This window comes from Oryza glaberrima, chromosome 4 (genome assembly GCF_000147395.1).
Source record: "Oryza glaberrima chromosome 4, OglaRS2, whole genome shotgun sequence".
Taxonomy (NCBI): domain Eukaryota; kingdom Viridiplantae; phylum Streptophyta; class Magnoliopsida; order Poales; family Poaceae; genus Oryza; species Oryza glaberrima.
Window position 1 is genome coordinate 31,476,401 of NC_068329.1, and position 19,836 is coordinate 31,496,236.

A 19,836-nucleotide genomic window follows, 5' to 3' on the forward strand; every position below is an offset into this window, starting at 1 on the left:
TTTGGGGTGGGGTTACAGCCCCTTCCGATTTGATGGTTAGGGCATCCTCAACGTTGAGCCACACAGCAACCATTAGATGGGACCCACATACATATATCTTTTTACTTTACAACAAATGCTACAATGTTTAAGATCTTCTCTTGACCTTAAACTGGGACCCACTAAAAATAATCTATATTAATTCTTTTACTAATTATTTACTATGAAGAATTAATAGACAAAGTAATTTTATATTTCTTATGGCTAACTTTAAGCTTTAAGATTAGTCATATCAATATTCTCTTACAAACACACATCTCTATGCATAAAGTTGTATTAAGAATATTATTTTATTGCGAAGTGAGCATAGCTCAACTGGCTAGGTTTCTTATGGTGGAACCAGCCCACTCGGGTTCAAATCCTAGATTTGACACGGGTGCTTGCGGCGCCTATGGTGACTTCATCAATCTCAAGATATGCTGGCCCAGTCGGGTAGGGTGTGCGTGTGTGCGTTCATAGGGGTGTATGTGCGCACGTTGTGAGCGCCTGCGTTTGTACTATGTTTCTAAAAAAAGAATATTATTTTATTGCTTATGGTCACATTTACATGCACATTAGAGATGCACTTACCATGGTAACCGTGTGGTCATCACGAAAACTGTACGATTAGGGTGTGTGTGCGCGTTCATAGGGGTGTGTGTGCGCACGTTGTGAGCGCCTGCGTTTGTACTATGTTTCTAAAAAAAAGAATATTATTTTATTGCTTATGGTCACATTTACATGCACATTAGAGATGCACTTATCATGGTAACCGTGTGGTCATCACGAAAACTGTACAATTATTGTGAGATATTGAAAAGTTATCGCGAGATAAATATAATAACCTTGTGATAACCATGCGGATTGGTAAACTCTGCGAGTGCCCCCGCGAGGAAGAAAACCACGGGAAAGAGATGCGCCGTTGGATTATCAATCGCTTCACGAGTTCACTGCGCACACTCTCCAAGTTGCAAGTAGTGTGTGTTGACTTTGACACAATCTATCGATGTCGATGTCGATGCCGATGCCAATACTCCTCCTCCTCCTCCTGCTCCTCCCCCAGGGCCAGGGCCACGGCGGCGCCGGCGACATCTGCATCGTGGGCAGCGGCATCTCCGGATCATCCACCGCCTTCTTCCTCACCAACTACACCACCGCCCTCTCCGGTGCCCAGCTCCGCGTCTTCGAGCGCCGCGCTAAGGTCGGCGGCCGCCTCGCCACCGTCACCGTCTCCGGCGACCACTTCGAGGCTGGCGGCTCCATCATCCACCCACGAAATCTCCATGTGCGCCGCTTCGCCGACCTGCTAGGCCTCGAAGCCAAGACCGATGGCGACGATGACTGGCTCGGGATTTGGGACGGCCACCGCTTCGTCTTCCAGACGCTCCGCCCGCTACCGCCCGGGACGTCCTGGCTCCGCCGCAAGCTGCACACCCTTGTTAACTCGCTGCGCCTCTTTAAGCGCTATGGTCTCTCGCTGCTCAAGATGGACAGATTTGTCCAGGTTCCTCCTCCATAATCTTCTACTACCAGTATTCTTTTCTCACTACTACTAGTAGTTTTTATTTTTTTGAGTAAATTTCACTTTGGTCAACCTTTATTTACCAAATTTTCACATTGGACTAGAGTTAGACTTATATTTTCACTTAACACCATATATAGTTACCATCATTTTCACTTTGGACTGGGTTTCACAAATTACACATAATACAATGATTGTAGATCTGATCTCGTTTCCTTCTTTTTGTGTTAGAAAACTTAGAATTCAACAATTTGTACTAGCACTACAGTTGGGTATTGTAAAACATGTAATATCTTTTCTAGAAAAATAGTTCTTAAACTTAATATTTCTCCAATACTGTCTTTAGTATAAGGTTTGTGAATGTTCATATGTAGTAGTTACAATCATTGTTCTTGCACTAAGCATAGTTGCATGGTGAATTTCCATATCATCGTTTCTTGTAAAATGCTTAGCACCTAGACAACAACTGGTGTGATGGTAACTATAATACCCGGTCCAAAGTGCAAGTAACGGTAATTATACGTGGCGTTAAGTGAAAATATGAGCCTAGCCCTAGCCCAATATGAAACTTTGGTCAATAAAGATGGTCCAAAGTGAAATTTACTCTTTTTGAACTTTTTTTATTTATTTATCTGCTTCGCTATTATTAATATAATACTCCTAGATAATAACTTGCCATGATCTCTTTATTTGCTTTGCCATCTAAACTAGGTGATATCCCCGAACGATGCTTTGTGAACTTGTGTGAAGCAAAATAAACATTCTAAGCATTATGCCTTAATGTAGAATCGTATAGTAAGAGGATATACTGTGTATGTTGGTCGATTGATTGAGCCCCGAGGGTCGGTCTATAAACAGAGATACACATGGTTAGAGACAACAATGGGATTAGCGACAAGGAAGGTGTCCATATAAATCAAACACATATCCTAATATATCTCTAACTACCATGTACTCTTAACACTTACTAGGTAAGAGTGAACAGGGAACCACGCAGATTAAATAATTGAAATGCTCAACTTTTCTTGATGATGTGTCCTGTCGCTCCTCTGAAGGAGCAATTGCAGTTAGTGGGTGATAATCATATACAAGTATGCGATTAGCTAGTTTTGCTTCCTTTGTCATTTTCTTGACTGAGTTGAATATTCTGTTGGCTTTACTGATTAGTGATTAACAACAAACACGCTGAAATGTGTTATTGCTGTATATGCATGCAGGAAATGTTGCAAAGATTTATGCTCTACTACAATGGCTTTGAATCCCGACCTGTTTTTGACACGGTTGAGGAGATGCTCAAATGGTCGGGCCTCTATGGCCTCACTCGCAGGACACTAGAGGCAGAGCTGCTTGATGCTGGCCTCAATTCTCAAACTATTTCAGAGCTTGTCACTGTATGATATGATTGCTCTCTATGTTTTCTCCTATCTTGTTTCAATTGATAACCCACTAATTTCTGCAGACTTGGTTTTTTCTTAGCTTGCCAAGAATTAGTACACTTACTGGTGGTCTTAACACTTTTTTTTTTCCTGTATACATATTTCGGTCTAAAGATAAAATCTCTTCAAAATTTAGTAATCTAGTATCTCCAATATGCCTTGACCGGTGCCTTTCCACCTTTACGTTTCTCATGACCAATTATAAATTAACCAAGCAGTGGAACTCATATCAGTAGTCATTACCTGAATATCAGTCAAGCATATAGTCAGTGTATAGCGTACTCATCAGGTCAAATTTTCTTGTTTACTTTTTCAACTGAGAAATTATTTTTTTTCTCGTTTAATTAATTTTCCCAGAAACCTTTATGTTAATTGTGCTATCCTGCCCCATATCTTTGGCAGGTGATAACAAGAATCAACTATGGGCAAAGTGTGAGTATAAGTGGCCTTGCTGGTGCGGTTTCTTTAGCTGGTTCTGAATCAGGACTGTGGGCTGTCAAAGGGGGCAACTGGCAGCTAGCTGCTGGATTGCTCGAGGCTGCTAACGCCACCTTGCATCTGCAAGAAGGCATAGACTCAATTGAATATGCAGGGGATCACTATATTCTGAAATCGAATAAAGGTCTTGAATATAATTGTGTAGCAACGGTGGTTGCAACACCACTTGACGAGGTGAACATTACATTCAGCCCCCCAATCTCCATTCCAGCGAGGAAGACGCAGCATACCCATGCAACCTTCGTGAGGGGCATCTTGAATCCTGTAAGTGTGTATGGTGCTCCCTGTAACAAACTAGTTTCCCACAGCAATGCACCAAGGCAGCAACTTAAATGAAGAACATGCAGCAAGTAACAGATAGCATGGTCTGAAACTTTGGTTGATGAAAGGGCAGCCTTGTTTGGTTGTAAAGTATGAGGGAGTCTGAAACTTTGTTTGTTATGGTGCAGAAATTTTTCGGTCTAAGCTCGGTATCAGATATTCCAAAGCTGATAGGAACCATGGAGGTCCCTGAGATCCCGTTTTCAAGCATTTCGATTCTGAAGAAGTACAGCGAGCAGGACATGACTTACAAGGTGTTCTCGCGTGTGAAGCTGAATGAGAGCTTGCTGGACCAGATCTTCAGGTAAGCAGTAAGCGGGCTGTCGTACATATCTTAATCTTGCTGGAATTGATTGTGTGGTAATGAATGAATGCTGTAACACAACAACAACAACAGTGGGAGGAAGGAGACGATCCGGATAAACTGGCCTGCGTATCCACACTATGAAGCTCCAGAAGTATTTGCTCCGATAATACTGGACGGTAAACAGCTGTACTACGTGAATACATTCGAGAGCGCAGCGAGCGCCATGGAGACGGGGGCCGTTGCAGCGGAAAACGTGGCCAGGCTCCTCATTGCAAGGCTCAGGCTGCCTCTCCCTTCCCGACCTGCTGCGCCTGCGCCCGATCACCACGACCAGCGAGCAGATCTGTAACTGTGACTCTGTGACTGTGATGTGAGGAGGTCATCGCATCGATCGGCTGTATTGTTTGTGTCTAACATGTCTGGAACCCACATGTTCGTAGGAGTTTTTTTTTTAAATAATAAATCAGCCAGCAGGTATATTACTAATCAATACTAAGTTCTAGAGTTAAAATGACATGGAACCCACATGTATGAATATGATGATGACCTCCTTAGTAAGTAGGAGTATGTTTTCACAGAAATGATAAGTTATACTAGGCTGAGGCTAAGTTAGTTGAGACTAGTTGGGAACAAATCTTTTGCGCACAGAAAATGGAGCGGTCAATTAGCGTATGATTAGTTAAGTAATACTTTTTTTTAAAAAATATGGATCAATATAATTTTTTAAGCAACTTTCATATAAAAACTTTTTGAAAAAAAACGTACGCATGATTAGTTGATTACTATTAACTATTTTAAATTTTAAAAATAGATTAATATGATTTTTTAAAATAACTTTTCTATATAATATTTTTGCAAAAAACAATCGTTTAGGCCCTGTTTAGTTACTCAAAAACTTTTCAAAAAACATCATATTGAATATTTGGACACATGTATGAAGTATTAAATATAGATAAAAAGAAAAACTAATTGCACAATTTGCATGTAAACCACGAGACAAATCTTTTAAGCCTAATTAGTCCATGATTAATCATAAGTGCTACAGTAATCTATATGTGCTAATGATGGCTTAATTAGGCTCAAAAGATTCGTCTCGCGGTTTTCAGGCGAGTTATGAAATTAGTTTTTTCATTTGTGTCCGAAAACCCCTTTTGATATCCGGTCAAATGTCCGATATGACATCTAAAAATTTTCATTTCATCATCTAAACAGGCTCTTAGCAGTAGTTTGCAAAATACTACTATGTACTGTTTGTTGAATTTGAAAGGACGAAACAAGAACAAAGCTTGGCTTACTGGAGTAGAAATGTCGGATGTACCCTCAGACATTCACAAGGAACTTAAGTGAAGAATGGTGAAATACCTGATATGCCCTCAACAAATTCAGGAGGGAGGACCCTTGATGTGGAAGCAACTACTCTTTGCCTTCCTTGGTCTCTTTGGTCTTGGCTAGTGAGTGTGATTCATTTATTCATTCGTTCCTCTTCTCTCTCTGTCGTCGTCGTCTTCTCTCCTCGAACCCCCAAGGCCCCAACTCAGTCCCCAATTAAAAAGAAGAGAAAGCACAAGAGGAGGAGGAGGAGGAGGAGGAGACGAGCATGGCGATGGGGCCTCCGCGCCTCCTGCGGGGCCTGATTCCGCAGCTCCTGTCAGTGGACGCCTGGCTTCCCTGCACCTGCAGCAGCCGGCTGCAGCTGCTGCTCTCCCACTTCCACTGCCGCCTCCACCTTCGCTGGCCCTCCTGCGCCGACGCCTTCAAGCTCCTTCTCGTCCTTCTCCTCGTCTCCGCCGCCCTCGCCGAGGTCCGCTACATCGCCTCCTCCTCCATGGCCCCCACGCTCCGCCCCGCCGACCGCGCCGTCGCCGAAAGGGTCTGTCTACTAGCCCTCACCCTACCCTAGATCGGCTATTACACCCAAATCTAGTATTTTCCTTTTTTTTTCTTCCCAGATAAAGGGAAGGGAGATAGTATTTCATTACTAGATTATTATTATTACTACTGATTTTTGACCGAATGATGCACTCTCTAGTAGTACTTCACCCCGGACATACTCCCTCCGTCCCAAATTATAAGGCCTATATTCGATGACATACTTTGACCGTTAATTTATTTAATATTATGTTCCCAACAAATATAAAATTAATATCATATGAAAGTTCATTAAAATATGAATATAATGATATAATATGCATAGTACTTAATATATATGTATATATATATGTGTGTGTATATGTGTGTGTGTGTGTGTGTACACACTACTAGTCAAAATTTACGAAGTTTGATTTTCCTTAAAAAGAGAGCGTCCTGTAATTTTGGGACGCAGGGAGTATATAACTAACAAAATATAAATGCAATTTCTGCTAAAAAAATGAACGCAATATCCTTTATTGACATTTCTCTCTCTCTCTCTCTCTCTCTATATATATATATATATATATATATATATGCGCTCTTTCAGATCACCTACTTTTTTCGGAGGCCATCTATTGGTGATATAGTGTTTTTCAAAGTGCCCACGACCTTACAGGTTTCATTCTCCTTCCTTTCCTTCCACCGTCCATCTCCTTGTTTGCTGTTTTAAGATATGGCACCTACACTACACTACTTTGCATATCAGAATTATGGCGTAAATAAGGATGTTGTGTTCATCAAGAGGATATTGGCAACTCCTGGAGATTTCATTGAGGTACATACACTACATCCATGTCTTTTATCCTACTTACCATATGCTGCAGCAAAGGACATTTCAAGATGCATACATAAATCAATTGCTGTGCTGCATTGGAATGCCCCACCCAACATAATACATGCATTTTTATTTGTAGGTTCGGCAAGGACAGCTTATTATAAATGGTGTTGCACGAAAAGAACATTACACAGCAAGCCATGCATCATACACTATGGAAGCAATGGTTTGTGCACCACCTATCTATATGTGAGCATTGTCTCCTTGAACAACATTGAGGAGTTGCTATTGCCAGGTCCAGAGATATTAAAGTGCTGTTAACACAAGGGTTAACAGCAATGACAAGAGAATCTTCATTTACTTACAAGAAGATGATCAAAAGTGGCCTGGCTGCTCCGTGTTGTTGACTTCTTGAGTGCCTCCTTCAGGCCTCAGATGGTGGATGATCTCTTCCATCCATTTCTGTTCTCTCTTCTCGACCAGGATCCTGTACTAAAGCCATGTATGATCCTGCAGCGCCTTCCTGAAGGCCACGTATTTGTCATGGGCGATAACCGTAATAACAGCTGCGATTCTCGTGCCTGGTAAGAAACACGTTGCTCCCACATTCATATAGATGCAATTTGATCATTACCACCACTTAATATTGATGAATTCATTCATTTAGCTGTGGTGTGTGCTCTTGACGTTTTGAGTGTGCCATGAACCTGGTCCAATTGTGATTATGATTAAACATGAGCATCCTAAATGTAGAGCTAGAGTGGAATGAGAACATATGCTTATTGCTAGCATATTTCGGTTGTGAGAATGCACCTCAATTTGCTGATTCATTGCTGGTTGTGAAATGAAATTTGCCTTTATAGCTGATCTCCAGTCTATCTTTGCAACCTTTGTCTGCGAAGTAGGGGACTACTGATAAACAATCTTCTTATTACTTGTGGTGCTTGTGTTAGCAGGGGACCGCTTCCTATCAGCAATATAATTGGAAGATACATGATGTCCTTTACAAGGTCCTCCATCCAATAACCAAGGTACCAAGACGAAGAAGATTGATGACCCCAAGGACTGCAAACTACCTGATGCTGTTTGATATATGGTGATAAGTTGATAACGATCGAGTTGTATGGAAACTAGCAGGCTGCCAGATGGGTGGAGCCTGCAAATTGTATCAGTAGCCCTGTAGTAGGTTGGGAGAAGGAACTTTTCGACTGGCATGGTTGGTTTTAGGCGTCGGTACACGTTAGTATTTGTCGCATGCCTTAACGGCAGTATGCATTTCGCTTGAAACTATCTATTTTAGTGAATCAGTTCAGGAGAACATCCAGTGCTCCAACCTTTTTCAATACTGCCCTCTATCTGCAGTTCTGCACAGCAACAGGTACACAAAACTGAGAATTTTTAGTACCTTTTAACTTGAAGCATATGCATATACCGTGACAACACAACACACGAGTCAGGAGACGTGACGTGAGGGCCTAAATACTCTTTGAGTTTTTTTTTTAGAAGCCAAATACTCTGAGTTGTACCCAAAAGAGACTCGTCTTTTGAGTACTAGCTCCTACAGTATGCATGTATATACATACCCTCCTAACATGTAGCTTAGTTATCAACAAACGGACATCAAGGTGGTGACCGGAATGATTCTGATGATCTAAGAGGAATGCCTTCACATTCTTCGTCTGTTTGTTTGGAGAAACGAAATGATGAAGAGGTCGGAAGACGGAACGACGATGAAGTTGAAAGCCCTACAGAAACAACAACAAAGTGGTTTCAGAATTTAGGAAGAAACAAATGCACGACCGTACGCTGACAAACTCATAATACCATCGGCCATGTCCTTCGTTTTATGAAGCAAAAATGTTCCAGAAAGGATTGTTACGAAGCCACACGCCTCTGTCACAATTTGTGTTGGATTTTGCCTGTCCCAGTCCTGCATGTCAACAAATTCATTTGCAGATCGACAACTATAATGTTCTGGCTGAAGGATGTTTAAATACATGCTATCTTATAGCCTATGAAATTGACCGCTTGAAAATTTATATTGAAGCAAACAAGAAAGAGAAGATCAGAGATTCAGAGGGATCAATTTTTTTTTTTTTTAAAAACATCATACCTTGAACATGATGACACTAGCCAGTATGGTTAAGGATGTGAACATGGTATAATAAATTGGTGATACAACTGCTGTATTAAAGGTGTCAAGTGCCTGAAATCAAGGGGAGAATCATTATCACAGAACTCTTAGTAATGCACAAAGTTTCCCAAATCTCAAGGCACAAAAATCTAGTGAAAACTCTGAACTTTTGAGTCCCTACTAACTTAGATAATCCTGAAGGACTAGAGCACAGAACGAAATTGTATGCCACTTTTCTAATATTCTCGATTTTGGTACAGTAGAGCTTAGAATTTCAGTTGGCCTCATCGTATGCTAGTGCATAGTCAAAGAAGGGAAAAAAAAGTCTTCACTTTGATTCAGAGCGAGGAAACCAGGGTACCTTGTTCAAGTAATTCATTTGGGTGACAATGCATGAGAGGACAACCAGGGTAAAAGCCCATGTCTGTGGATATATAAGTTGATTCGTTCCACAAAAGGTCAACTTCAAAGCTATACCAAGTGCTTTCACACTCATAACCTGCACAATTCAACCAACACCTTTGAAAAAGAACACAGCTAAATTAGGCAAAATTACTGGGATCTAAATTAGAGAGTGCATACCGAGATAGAGCCTACAAGAGAGCAAACACCAATATACACCATGACATGAGTTTGCCCGTAAAGTGGGACAAATCGGCAAACAAGTATGGCGACCATAGCAAGTACTACTGAAACATAGAACATGAAGGCTGAAAACAATAACATCGCATAGTTAGGGCTTGGTATTAAGCCACAACGAAATTCATAAAGTACAGTAAGTGTATCTTTGGGTAATATTAGGAACATGTTCAGAGAGAAGAACAGAAAATAAATTCATAAAGTACAGTAAGTGTATCTTTGGGGTAATATTAGGAACATGTTCAGAGAGAAGCAATGTAACAGAAAATGCCTGGTTCAGTAGCCAAATCCCACACTTCCGTTACTGACTCAATCTCACGCTCCGCGGGGGCATGAAGGACAATTGTGGTGGATCCCACAACACATAAGATGCATCCGAGAATGCCAAATATGTGTAGCTTCTCACGCAGCATAAAATGCGCAAGTATAGCACTGCAGAACAAAAGATAGCTCTCAAGCAAACAGTAGATCCAAAACAGCAAATACATAATACCGTAAGTGAAAGACATGCCTGATGATAATGCTGAGAGCACCAAGAGGAGTGACCAAAATAGCTGGAGCAAATGCATAAGCTGCAAAGTTTGCAACTTCCCCAACAACCACTGAAGAAGAATTAGAGATATGGACAATATGACAATGAACTATACAGAGAAACACTAAACAGACAGAAGGGTAAAAGCGAGAGAAGAGAAGAGGGGTCACTTGTAATCATGCCAACCCACCAAAGAGGCTCATACAAATAAGAATAGCCGCCAACCCCTGTCATAAACATGGCACAAATAAGGGTAGCGTACCAACACACTGGCATTCAATTGGTTAGGAAAACATACAAATATGCAGAGCAACAGCCTGGGATAACATTATAGCAGAAGCTGAGAATTGTGGGTGGGACTGGCATGCATCATCTAGATATATAGTCTAGTCTACTCTGTTGTTGAGACAGCTTCAACCTTCAATTACCAGGTTGTAAGTAAACAAGAAACGTATAGTGCAGCAGTGGACATACTAGGTCTTACTAATGCAGTAGGATGGATTTCTATTTCACTTTTGACAAATTGTTAAGATAGGATGATTTGGCATGTGGGCTAGAGGAAAGTGATCAAATTAATGATCCACTTACTTATGCGAAAAAGAAAAAGAAGTCATGATGAGCAGATAGATAGATAGGCGATGGTAGGCGAGGACGAGTAGTGTACCGGCTCGAAGAGCGGAGGAGGAGGAGGAGGAGGAGGCGGCCTTCTTGAGGCCCTTCTTCTTGATGATGAAGCTGGCGCCGATGAAAAGGCTGGAGGAGAGGGCGAGCAGGAGGCCCTTGATGTTGTCGGCGGTGGACATGCCCCCCGCGTACCACCTCCCGCCGCCACCTCGCGCCTCCATCTCCATGCCTCTCTCTGCCCTTACCCGCCTAGGGCTTCTTTCCTTTTTCCCGTTTTCCTTGTTTGCGTTTATATTTACTCCGTAGTAATCCAATCCAGTTAATTAATTTTACTCTACAAAATACTGCATCAGCTTGCTTTGACGGGAGGGAAGCGAGGGGTCTACAATTCTGAAAGAATTCTACCTACACCCCATCTCGTGGAAAAAAAAAATCAAATCAATCAGCAGTCGGATATATTACGCTTTTAACTGATTGCGATTCTCTCTTATATGGAGTATATATAGTAGTGTAATACACACACTGTTACACAGAGATAGATAGAAACATTACACGGCAGTATCAGGATGCTTTTAACATAAATAAATAAATAGGAATAGGAGTAGAGTTATCTATCCTGATCCTAGATGGATGGATGGATGATGAACTCACTCTTGGTTTGGCGAATTGGTTTCCTATACTCCTATTACAGATGACTACTAGAGTTTGCTAGATGGTGCAAGGTAGTTGGAGTAGCGGGCTTGAGCAATGAGTTTGCCCGATTTCTTCTTGAGGTCCACGAGCGCCACCCCAACTGCCTTGCCGGCACGAAGAACCTTTGCTTCGATCTCAATCTCTTCCTGCGAGTGCGAAACAAAAATCATCAAGGAAAAGTGAAGCAGTCCCGTCCCTAGTGTTGGAGAGGGAAAACAAAATTAGAGACAGATACATACATCGGGGAAAGCTGCATCCAAGTAGGAGATGTTCATCTCCAGGGGCGAGGTAGAGCTAGAGCTAGAGCTGCTGTTGCCGGTGGTGTGGAAGACGGCGGAGGCGACGAGGTGAATGAGCGAGGCCGTGGCGCCGCCGTGCAGGAAGCCGCCCGAATTCTTGAGGACACAAGCAAGTGACGAGTCAGATGGATCAGATCAGGTGGAAGAAAAGAAAAGAAAAGATTACTACCAGGAGTCGGGAGGGGACGGTGAAGCGGCAGAGGAGGCGGCCGGGCTCCGCGGCCTCCACGCGGATGCCCCTCAGCACGAAGGCGTCGTAGAACCCGGAGGGCAGCGCCGCCGCCGACGACGCGTCCGTCGGAGTCGGATGCTCCAGCACACGCCGGGCCGCCTCCATCCCCGATCCCATTCCCCTCTCTATTCTCAACTTCTCTCTTCTTCTGTCTATTCTAGTCTAACAACAAGAGATACTAGTAGAGAGAAATTTGGGTGTGTTCGGCATCGCCTTTTCTCAACCCCTCTCCCTCGTATAAACCGTTAATCAGTATTTTTTTAAAAAAATTTCTATGCGAATGTTGCTTAAAAAAATCAAATTAATCAAAATATCTTTTTTTAAAAAAAATTAACTAAAACTTAATTAATCACGCACTAATAAATCACCAAGGACTCTCTCTCTCTCCCTGACTTGGGTGGCCCACTCTAGAGTCGAGTCAGGCTGGCCATGGCCATGGATGCCTTCGGCTCCGTGTTCGGCGAGGCCAAGCCGCCGGTGGCGATGCGGATGCGCCCCATCCTCTTCCACGCCCACGCCCATACTAATGATGTCTCCCAACTCCGCCTCCTCGCCACCGACCTCCACTCCCTCGCCTGGGACCGCTCCCTCTCCCTCTCCGACATCGATGATCTCGTAATCCTCTTCTCCTCCCAAGCCCTAATCAGTATCAGTATCAGTCTTCACATCGTCCTTTTTCCAGAGAGACGATGTTGGGATCGGCGGCTCCTGCTCCGACTTCCTGGATTACCTCAAATCTTGCCTCTCCTCTGGGGAAGTCAACCTCCTCTTCCCTCACAATGGTCGGTACCCGACCTACCTACACTACGCTTTTTTACACTACATCTTCCCTATGCTCATATGGATAATACTACAGGTCTTGATCGCGTTCATCTTGTTGCTACAAAGGCAAAGGGCCTACCTCGCGTCACCATTTCCCTCAACACCCTTACTCACTCCGCGCTGAATGATGTCATTGCCAATTTCTCACTATCACTCTATGCCGCTTTTAGGACTCCGCAGGACCATGCATCCAGAGGTCCTACCCGCTTCATTATTATTCACTCTCTAGTACTATTATCCCTATGCTTTTGTTTCTCTTAAACATTGATATCCCTTCTTTTTCAGAACAAGAGCGAGCGTCAAAGCTGATGGAGACTCTATCATCTGAAAAGGTTGTTTCCCTAATCCCCTTATTACTTTACTTATTATTAACCGATGTTTCTGCTACCTGATGAAGGAGTACATTGTTAGCATAAATGGAACCATACATACATTTCTTCTCGTAACAATGTCAAACCGTTTATTAGCATTCTAGGTTGCCAACTTGACATACTGCTAGTCATGCAGCCCTAAAGTTCAAAAGGACAGTTTTTGACATACTACAACTTTATTGCTGGATGTTTACCATATATAAATGCTTGATTATTATTTTTTCAGTGATCACTTCTTTTCCCCACAAAATTTCAAGCATGAATGCTCCTGCATCCTTGTTCTCTGTGTTGGCCTATTGTACCAGGAGATCCAGTTATCATTGAGGTTCAATGTCAGATGCTGCTTGCTTGCTCTGTTTAATTAAATTTCTCAGCATATTTTTGTAATGGCAAAGCAATTCTTAATCTCTGCCATAGTTTTTTTTCTTCTTGTTGCAATAGTTGGTTATATAAATTGTATTGTGTGTTGTTAGTAACACTCTTTGATTTCACAGGAAAAGAATGAAATAATGCAAAAGCAACTCGAAGCTCTTTCTTTTCTAGACAAAAGAAAGGCAACAAAGCCAAAGCTGGTGGCCAATCAGGTTCCAAGTGTGTCTGATGTGACTCAGGGCTCTGATCAGGTTATTGTTCCAGCACAGCAGCAAACACCAGGTAACCATGCTTCTCCATGCAGCGCTGAAACAAACAATTCTGTGTTTTCTCAGCTAATGAAATTGCAAACCTGCAGTAGTTTCACCTATCAAAGTTCCTCCAGCTAAAGCCACGAAGAGGATAGCCCCTGTATCTCGGAGGTTGTACGGTTTTCTTGAATCGCTACTTTTACATGAAAAGAAATTTTATTGTATCTGATTGTAGACCAGCTCTGACTCTTGCTATTTTTCTCCAGGGCGAGAGTGCGAGGAGCTTTGTTGCAAGATACTGAGGAAGATGTTGAAGAATAGTCAGATATTGCCTTTTCTATTGATTAGTTACAAACTTCTAAAGCGTGAGTGTGTGGTTTGTTAGTTTTGGGGCCATTTTTACTTGTATCAAATCTATGAAATCAAGCTAATGCATTTATTGACACAAATCTGCTCACCTTTTATTGTGCACTTCATTTTTCTCTTGTTTACCTGTTTGGCATAAGCTAAGTGTGCTTATCAGTTGTCTTTTAGCTGATGTGGTACTAAGATTTTTTTACCAGTTATTGTATTGCGCATGGATTTTTTTTTAAAAAGACACTATGAATCAGAGAACCGTATTTTAACTTCCGCTGGCTGGCTTTGGTGTATATAATTTAGTGGTTTAATTTTTTGCAGTGCCTATATTCATAGAATGTACCAGAATGTGTCTATATTACGGTTATCATTTAAAAAACCATCCGCACCTTGGCATATCTACAACAGAATGTAGTGTCAGGTAACCATATAGAAAGATCATATACAGACATCTTTCATGTTTCTCTGCAGCTTGCATTTCTTTGCCTGCTGTTATTCATGAAACGTTTTATGGAACATCTAAATCAGGGGGTTATGGTTTGTTTGTTCAGACGAATGAACTCCATGATGAATGTTTCTATCATATGGAATTGCTTGGCTCTGAGTGTTTTGCTTCAAACTACAGGTACATGGTGTAGCTACCGTGCTTGTTTTTTGTCGTATGGCATGCTATTGCTCCTTAGTACTACCTCCGTTTCAGGTTATAAGACTTTCTAGCATTGTCCACATTCATATAGATGTTAATGAATCTAGGCATATATATATATAGATTCATTAACATCTATATGAATGTGGGCAATGCTAGAAAGTTTTATAATATGAAACGGAGGAAGTATATTGCTATATTCATTTTCCATTTCAGCAGCTGTATTTTCATGGAACCATTTTATCTGTGTTGACAGACAATGGCATGTTCTTCCCTTGAACCGCAGCAGAGTCGACAGTTGAACCTGAAAAGATCTTCTTTCTCCCAGCACCAGCACTAGCATCATCACCACAGGGCGAAGGCATGAACAACGTACGTCCTTCCATGGTCTCGTTCCAGGACAGCCTCTTCCTCTGTGACATGATGTTCACCCTTGTACTGCTAAATGTCCACGGCGCCGCACAGAGGCAGGTCGTTTCGCCTGGTTTTAGGATTGAGCAGGAGCTGCATGCTCTTGGATTGCTTGATCCATGATTGATAGTCCATTACAGTGCATCCTCGTTGGTGTCGTTTCTAGAACAGGACATGCGAATGTGAGTTCGCTATGCTGTGGTTGCATGTCTGGAACTGAGGCGGTGAGGCCCCCTTTAATTCCAAGGAAAATCATAGCAATTTTGGTGGATTTCATTTCTATCGGATTTTGGAGTTTTGAGTGGAGAGCCTGACACTCATCCTTACGTTTATTTATACATTGTTATACTCTTGTTTTATATTATTAGATGTTTTAACTTTTTTCTATTCAAAATTCTTTAAGCTTAACTAAATTATAGAAAAATTAACATCATCTATTACACCAAATTAGTTTCAAGTATCTATTGCTATGTAGTTTTTCTTGATCAAACTTAAAAGAAGACGCCGACCCACCGTCCTCCATCCCTGTGGCTCCGACTACGCCGTCACCACTAGGGATGGCAATTTTACCCATGGGCCGATGGGCACAGGCGTGGATGTGACTTTTTACCCATGGGCACGCCCGTCCGAAACCCGAAGATGTTATGGGCAATATACGGGTTTTACATTTTACCCGTGGTAACCCATGTCCGACCTGATACATATGTATTAGCTAATTTTGACTCATTTCTTAATTCTTATATCATTTCTCTCGGTTCATTTGTGATGCTAACTGATACTAAGTTTGATGTAATTTAAATTATTGTTGATAACCGATAATTTGGTAAATAAATTATTGATTTTACTTCTCTTTGTTAAATTACATATCTTTCAAGTTATTATTCATGTGAGATCCATTGGGTACCCGCCGGACATACCCGCGCCCGCTGGGCATGGGTACAGGCACAGAGTTTTACCCGCTAACTCTAGTGGTAAGGTTTGGGCGGACAATGTCAGGCATCGGGTCGGGCATGGTTTTGCTCTACCCGTGCCCGACCCGACCCATTGCCATCCTAGTCACCACCTCGTTGCCCGCTCGAGTCCACCGCCCACAACCATCCCTATAAAACCGACAAACTCCCCCCTTTTTCCCTTCTCCCCATCCTATGTCACCCCCAAGGCCCCAACCCTAACTGGGACTCTAAATGGTTGGGATTGTTGTTTGCTGGAGTTGAACAAAGTCAAAGGAGTTGGAGGAGAAGTTTATTGGAGAACGAATCACGAAGTAGATCTGAAGGTTAGACATTTGTAAATTTTTGCTCCCATTTTTATGTCAAATGTGGTTTATCAATTCCGCAATTATTATTTTGGACTTTTATGATGTAGTGCTTGTGCTTCACGGAAAAAGAAAAAAAAAATGAAAGGTGGTCCTACTGAACTAGTAGCAGTACAGTAGTTATAGAGCTGCATCCTGCACGCATCTATGGTGAGGCCATATGGAGATGGAGGCAGCAATGAAACGAGGAAACATGATCGATCGCGTTAAGGGAAACAGTAGTACTAGGTGCTAGTACAGTAGTAGATGGTCAGGAGGGGGAGGTAGACGACGGCGAGGATCCGGTGCTCATGAGGCCCCGGGTGGGCCTGCTGGGCCTGGGCCTGAGCGCAAGGGTGCACCTTGCCCTGAGCACGGCGTAGCCGAGCAGGCGGTACGCGGCGACGAATCCCAGCATGACGCCCACGTTGCGCCACCGGCACTCGTCGCCGAGCCCCTCCCGGCGCAGCACCTCGTCTCCGGTGGCCACGCAGGCGCCCATCACCCGCGCCACGCACCTCCCCCCGCCCGCGAACTCGTTCACCAGCAGCGCCTCGAACGGCCACTTGAACAGCGACAGGTAGTGCATGAACACCCAGCACGACGGCATCGCCGACCGCGCGATGAAGTAGCCGGAGAAGAGGAAGAAGGACCCCATCACCCCCTGTATCGCCGCATTCCCCACCACGAAGTCCGGCGCCGCCGCCGCGAAGCACACCACCACCGAGTTCGCCGTGTACAGGATCAGCCACACCAGCACCACGAAGTAGCCGAACGCCGCCGCCGTCCTCCGGAGCCCCGCCATCCAGTACACCGGCGCCGCGAACACCACGGCCAGCGCCAGCTGGAACGGCAGGAACACCACCGCGTTCGCCACCGCGTACGACGACACGCGGTACGCGCCCGACGACGTCTCCTTGGCCAGGATCTCCCGCTCCTGCAGGAAGATGGGCAGCGCCTCCGTGGTGGACGACAGCAGGAAGGTGAGGAGGAAGGCGAAGAGGCCGACGCGCTCCGCCACCTTCTCCTCCCCGAGGTCGTAGAAGATGGACCCCAGCGCCAGGCCGGCCACCAGCATGCACACCGTGCGGCACGCGAACAGCTGCCGCGTCCGCGCCACGTTCTTGAAGAAGCGCTGCGCCAGCACGCCCACCTCGCGCGCCCAACTGTTGGCGTACCGGCTCTTCTTCTCAATCTCCATCTCCATCTCCATCTCCACGTCCTCCTTGTGCAGCTGGAACAGCTGCTGCAGCGTGCACCGGTCGCGTGCCTCGGCGGCGCTCCGGCGGCGGAGCGCGTCGACGGAGTCGATGGAGAACTCGACGGTGTCGACGTGCGGGGGCAGCGCGAGGCCCGCGGAGGCGAGCAGGGAGCGGAGGGCGTCGACGGTGCCGTGGTGGAGGGCGCAGCCACCGGCGAGCAGGAGGACGGAGTCGAACATCTTGACGATGCGCGCGCCGGGCTGGTGGATGCTGAGCAGCACCGTGCGGCGGCGAGTGTCGGCCATGGCGCGGAGGGCGCCGACGATGTGCAGGGCGGAGGCGCTGTCGAGGCCAGAGGTGGGCTCGTCGAGGATGAGAACCGCGGGGTCGTGGACTGCCTCGACGCCGATGGAGACGCGGCGTCGCTCGCCGCCGGAGAGGTCCTTGACCCTGGTGTCGGCGACGCGGGCGAGGGTGAGGTCGTGGATGAGGGCGTCGACACGGGCGTCGATGTCGTTGCGGGCGCCGAGGCGGAGGCGGGCGCTGAAGCGGAGCGTCTCGCGGACGGTGAGGAGCGGGAAGAGGACGTCGCGCTGGGTGACGTAGGCGGAGACGCGGCGTAGGTCGGCGGTGGTGGCGGGGGCGCCGTTGAGGAGGAGCTGGTCGGGAAGCGGGGAGGGGTGGAGGCGGCCGGCGAGGATCTCGAGGAGGGTGGACTTGCCGGCGCCGCTGGGGCCCACGATGGCGAGGAGCTCGCCGGGGCGGGCGCGGCAGGAGACGTTGCGGAGAACGTGGCGGGTGGTGGTGGTGGTGGGCGGCTGCTGCTCGTCTTCGTCTTCCTCCCTGCTCCATATCTTCATCATCATGAGAGGGTGAGCGCGCTTGGGAATGGGGATGGGGATGCGGATGTGGTGGTTGATGCCCCGAGCCTCCACCTCGCAACCACCTTTCTCCATGCCCCCCATTCTTTGTTGCTCCTCGATCCTGCAGGCAGCTGCAGCTAAACAACGCAGTGGAGGAGGAGAGTACTGTTGTTGTGCATCGTGGTTCCGTGTGATGGATGAGGAGTGTGAGCTGCTAGTGATGAGCGAGCGACTACTGTGTGTGCTCGTGTCAGCAAATGGTATTGGCTGCTGTAGCTACGTGCGTGCGTGCCAAATATTGGTTGGTCGGTTACCCTTTTCTCTTTCACAAGGACGGGGGCTGCCTGTGCCTGCTTGGTTTATGGTTGGTTGGTACTACTCCGTACTCCTATCATGCTAGGGCTTTCCCTGTTTTGCACCCTAAACTACAGTATTAGTGTTGTCTGATTGAGGGGCAGAAATGTCCTGTGATTACAACTGATTTGAGGAAGCTATCGAATCGAGCAGTTTGTGGTTGGGTATAAGCGAGCGCGCAGCTGAGCCAAGGGATCACATGACGTCGTCGGCTAGCGAGGGAGCCAGCCTCAGCCAGCCAGCTTCACATGCATCTGCTGCTTTACCTCCCCGGCCGGGCGGCCAGCCTAAGCTAAGCTAGCCGTATCGTCGTCTCGTCGTTGGCCATCGATCTTCTACCGCCTACCGCCCACCTGCACCAAAACGCATCCATCCTCGCACCCGTATCCGCTTCATTACTGCACTAGACAATTATTAACAATGTTCAAGTTGATCCAAACAAAAACAAAAACTCTAACCCGGCTGGCCTGTCTGCATTTCTTATATACGTTGATTTCGCAAGCAACCATTCACGTAATTATTACCCATCTTTTATTATACAGAAACTATTACTCCAGTCTATTACATGATGTCCCCATACTACTTGTTATTTAGGGTCTAAAGTAGCAAATTTTACGAAAAAGTATGTTGGGAGCCGTGCTCTTTCTGTCTTTTACTATTAAAATGGTAAAACTTTACCATGTATCTAAACACAATCTAGCAAAACTTCAATAACCAATCTTTTGCTATCAAAACTTTTATCAAACAAATTTGCCACACCAAATTGATCTACATAGGCCCTAGAATTTGTTTTAAATTAGGATTCGTAGTAAATGAAAGAAACTGGCACGTATAACCAGTCGCCTTCTTCTAGAAACTTCTCGTTGGCACATGAAAGGATGGAGATGACGGCCTAAGCCAAACCTGCTCTGCTGCATGCAGGAATAGGAGGAGGTGAGGTACGGGAGGATCG

General features: G+C 45.0%; 6 protein-coding genes across 13 annotated transcripts; 3 read left to right on the forward strand and 3 right to left on the reverse strand.

The window, feature by feature from the left end:
• The first annotated feature begins 963 nt into the window (after positions 1–963).
• Positions 964–4,592, forward strand: LOC127771747 (farnesylcysteine lyase). The gene is made up of 5 exons (XM_052297679.1): positions 964–1,522; positions 2,758–2,931; positions 3,379–3,738; positions 3,924–4,099; positions 4,193–4,592. Exons 1-5 carry the CDS (start codon positions 1,025–1,027, stop codon positions 4,449–4,451), a joined length of 1,467 nt encoding a protein of 488 aa, XP_052153639.1. The 5' UTR covers positions 964–1,024; the 3' UTR covers positions 4,452–4,592.
• Positions 4,593–4,999: 407 nt separating this feature from the next.
• Positions 5,000–8,108, forward strand: LOC127771757 (thylakoidal processing peptidase 1, chloroplastic-like). Of its 6 annotated transcripts, none has more exons than XR_008017199.1 (7): positions 5,001–5,972; positions 6,561–6,629; positions 6,720–6,788; positions 6,928–7,014; positions 7,084–7,226; positions 7,305–7,372; positions 7,742–8,108. XR_008017199.1 is itself a non-coding variant. In XM_052297692.1 (6 exons), exons 1-6 carry the CDS (start codon positions 5,700–5,702, stop codon positions 7,812–7,814), a joined length of 639 nt encoding a protein of 212 aa, XP_052153652.1. In that variant the 5' UTR covers positions 5,000–5,699; the 3' UTR covers positions 7,815–8,108. The 6 variants fall into 6 exon arrangements, 2 of the variants coding, with proteins under 2 accessions (XP_052153652.1, XP_052153653.1); XR_008017200.1 differs by having other exon boundaries at positions 7,745–7,819; XM_052297692.1 differs by lacking the exon at positions 7,084–7,226 and having other exon boundaries at positions 5,000–5,972.
• LOC127771750 (probable magnesium transporter NIPA4) lies at positions 8,054–11,072 on the reverse strand. Of its 3 annotated transcripts, XM_052297687.1 has the most exons (10): positions 10,758–11,072; positions 10,264–10,320; positions 10,073–10,163; positions 9,833–9,993; positions 9,505–9,632; positions 9,284–9,421; positions 8,902–8,994; positions 8,613–8,718; positions 8,372–8,533; positions 8,054–8,152 (listed from the first exon to the last, which is right to left on the reverse strand). In XM_052297687.1, exons 1-9 carry the CDS (start codon positions 10,942–10,944, stop codon positions 8,409–8,411), a joined length of 1,086 nt encoding a protein of 361 aa, XP_052153647.1. In that variant the 5' UTR covers positions 10,945–11,072; the 3' UTR covers positions 8,054–8,152; positions 8,372–8,408. The 3 variants fall into 3 exon arrangements, with proteins under 3 accessions (XP_052153647.1, XP_052153646.1, XP_052153648.1); XM_052297686.1 differs by lacking the exon at positions 8,054–8,152 and having other exon boundaries at positions 8,174–8,533; XM_052297688.1 differs by lacking the exons at positions 8,054–8,152; positions 10,758–11,072 and adding an exon at positions 10,392–10,715 and having other exon boundaries at positions 8,174–8,533.
• A 103-nt stretch (positions 11,073–11,175) lies between these two features.
• LOC127771759 (uncharacterized) lies at positions 11,176–12,114 on the reverse strand. The gene is made up of 3 exons (XM_052297696.1): positions 11,879–12,114; positions 11,650–11,805; positions 11,176–11,556 (listed from the first exon to the last, which is right to left on the reverse strand). The coding sequence occupies exons 1-3, from the start codon at positions 12,056–12,058 to the stop codon at positions 11,416–11,418; spliced, it is 477 nt and encodes a 158-aa protein (XP_052153656.1). The 5' UTR covers positions 12,059–12,114; the 3' UTR covers positions 11,176–11,415.
• A 256-nt stretch (positions 12,115–12,370) lies between these two features.
• Positions 12,371–14,200, forward strand: LOC127770973 (uncharacterized). Its single transcript, XM_052296731.1, has 7 exons — positions 12,371–12,556; positions 12,624–12,723; positions 12,798–12,959; positions 13,049–13,095; positions 13,629–13,788; positions 13,865–13,928; positions 14,024–14,200. Exons 1-7 carry the CDS (start codon positions 12,371–12,373, stop codon positions 14,076–14,078), a joined length of 774 nt encoding a protein of 257 aa, XP_052152691.1. The 3' UTR covers positions 14,079–14,200.
• A 2,467-nt stretch (positions 14,201–16,667) lies between these two features.
• On the reverse strand, positions 16,668–18,842 carry LOC127771746 (ABC transporter G family member 5-like). Its single transcript, XM_052297678.1, has one exon. The coding sequence runs from the start codon at positions 18,630–18,632 to the stop codon at positions 16,737–16,739; it is 1,896 nt and encodes a 631-aa protein (XP_052153638.1). The 5' UTR covers positions 18,633–18,842; the 3' UTR covers positions 16,668–16,736.
• Positions 18,843–19,836: the final 994 nt, after the last annotated feature.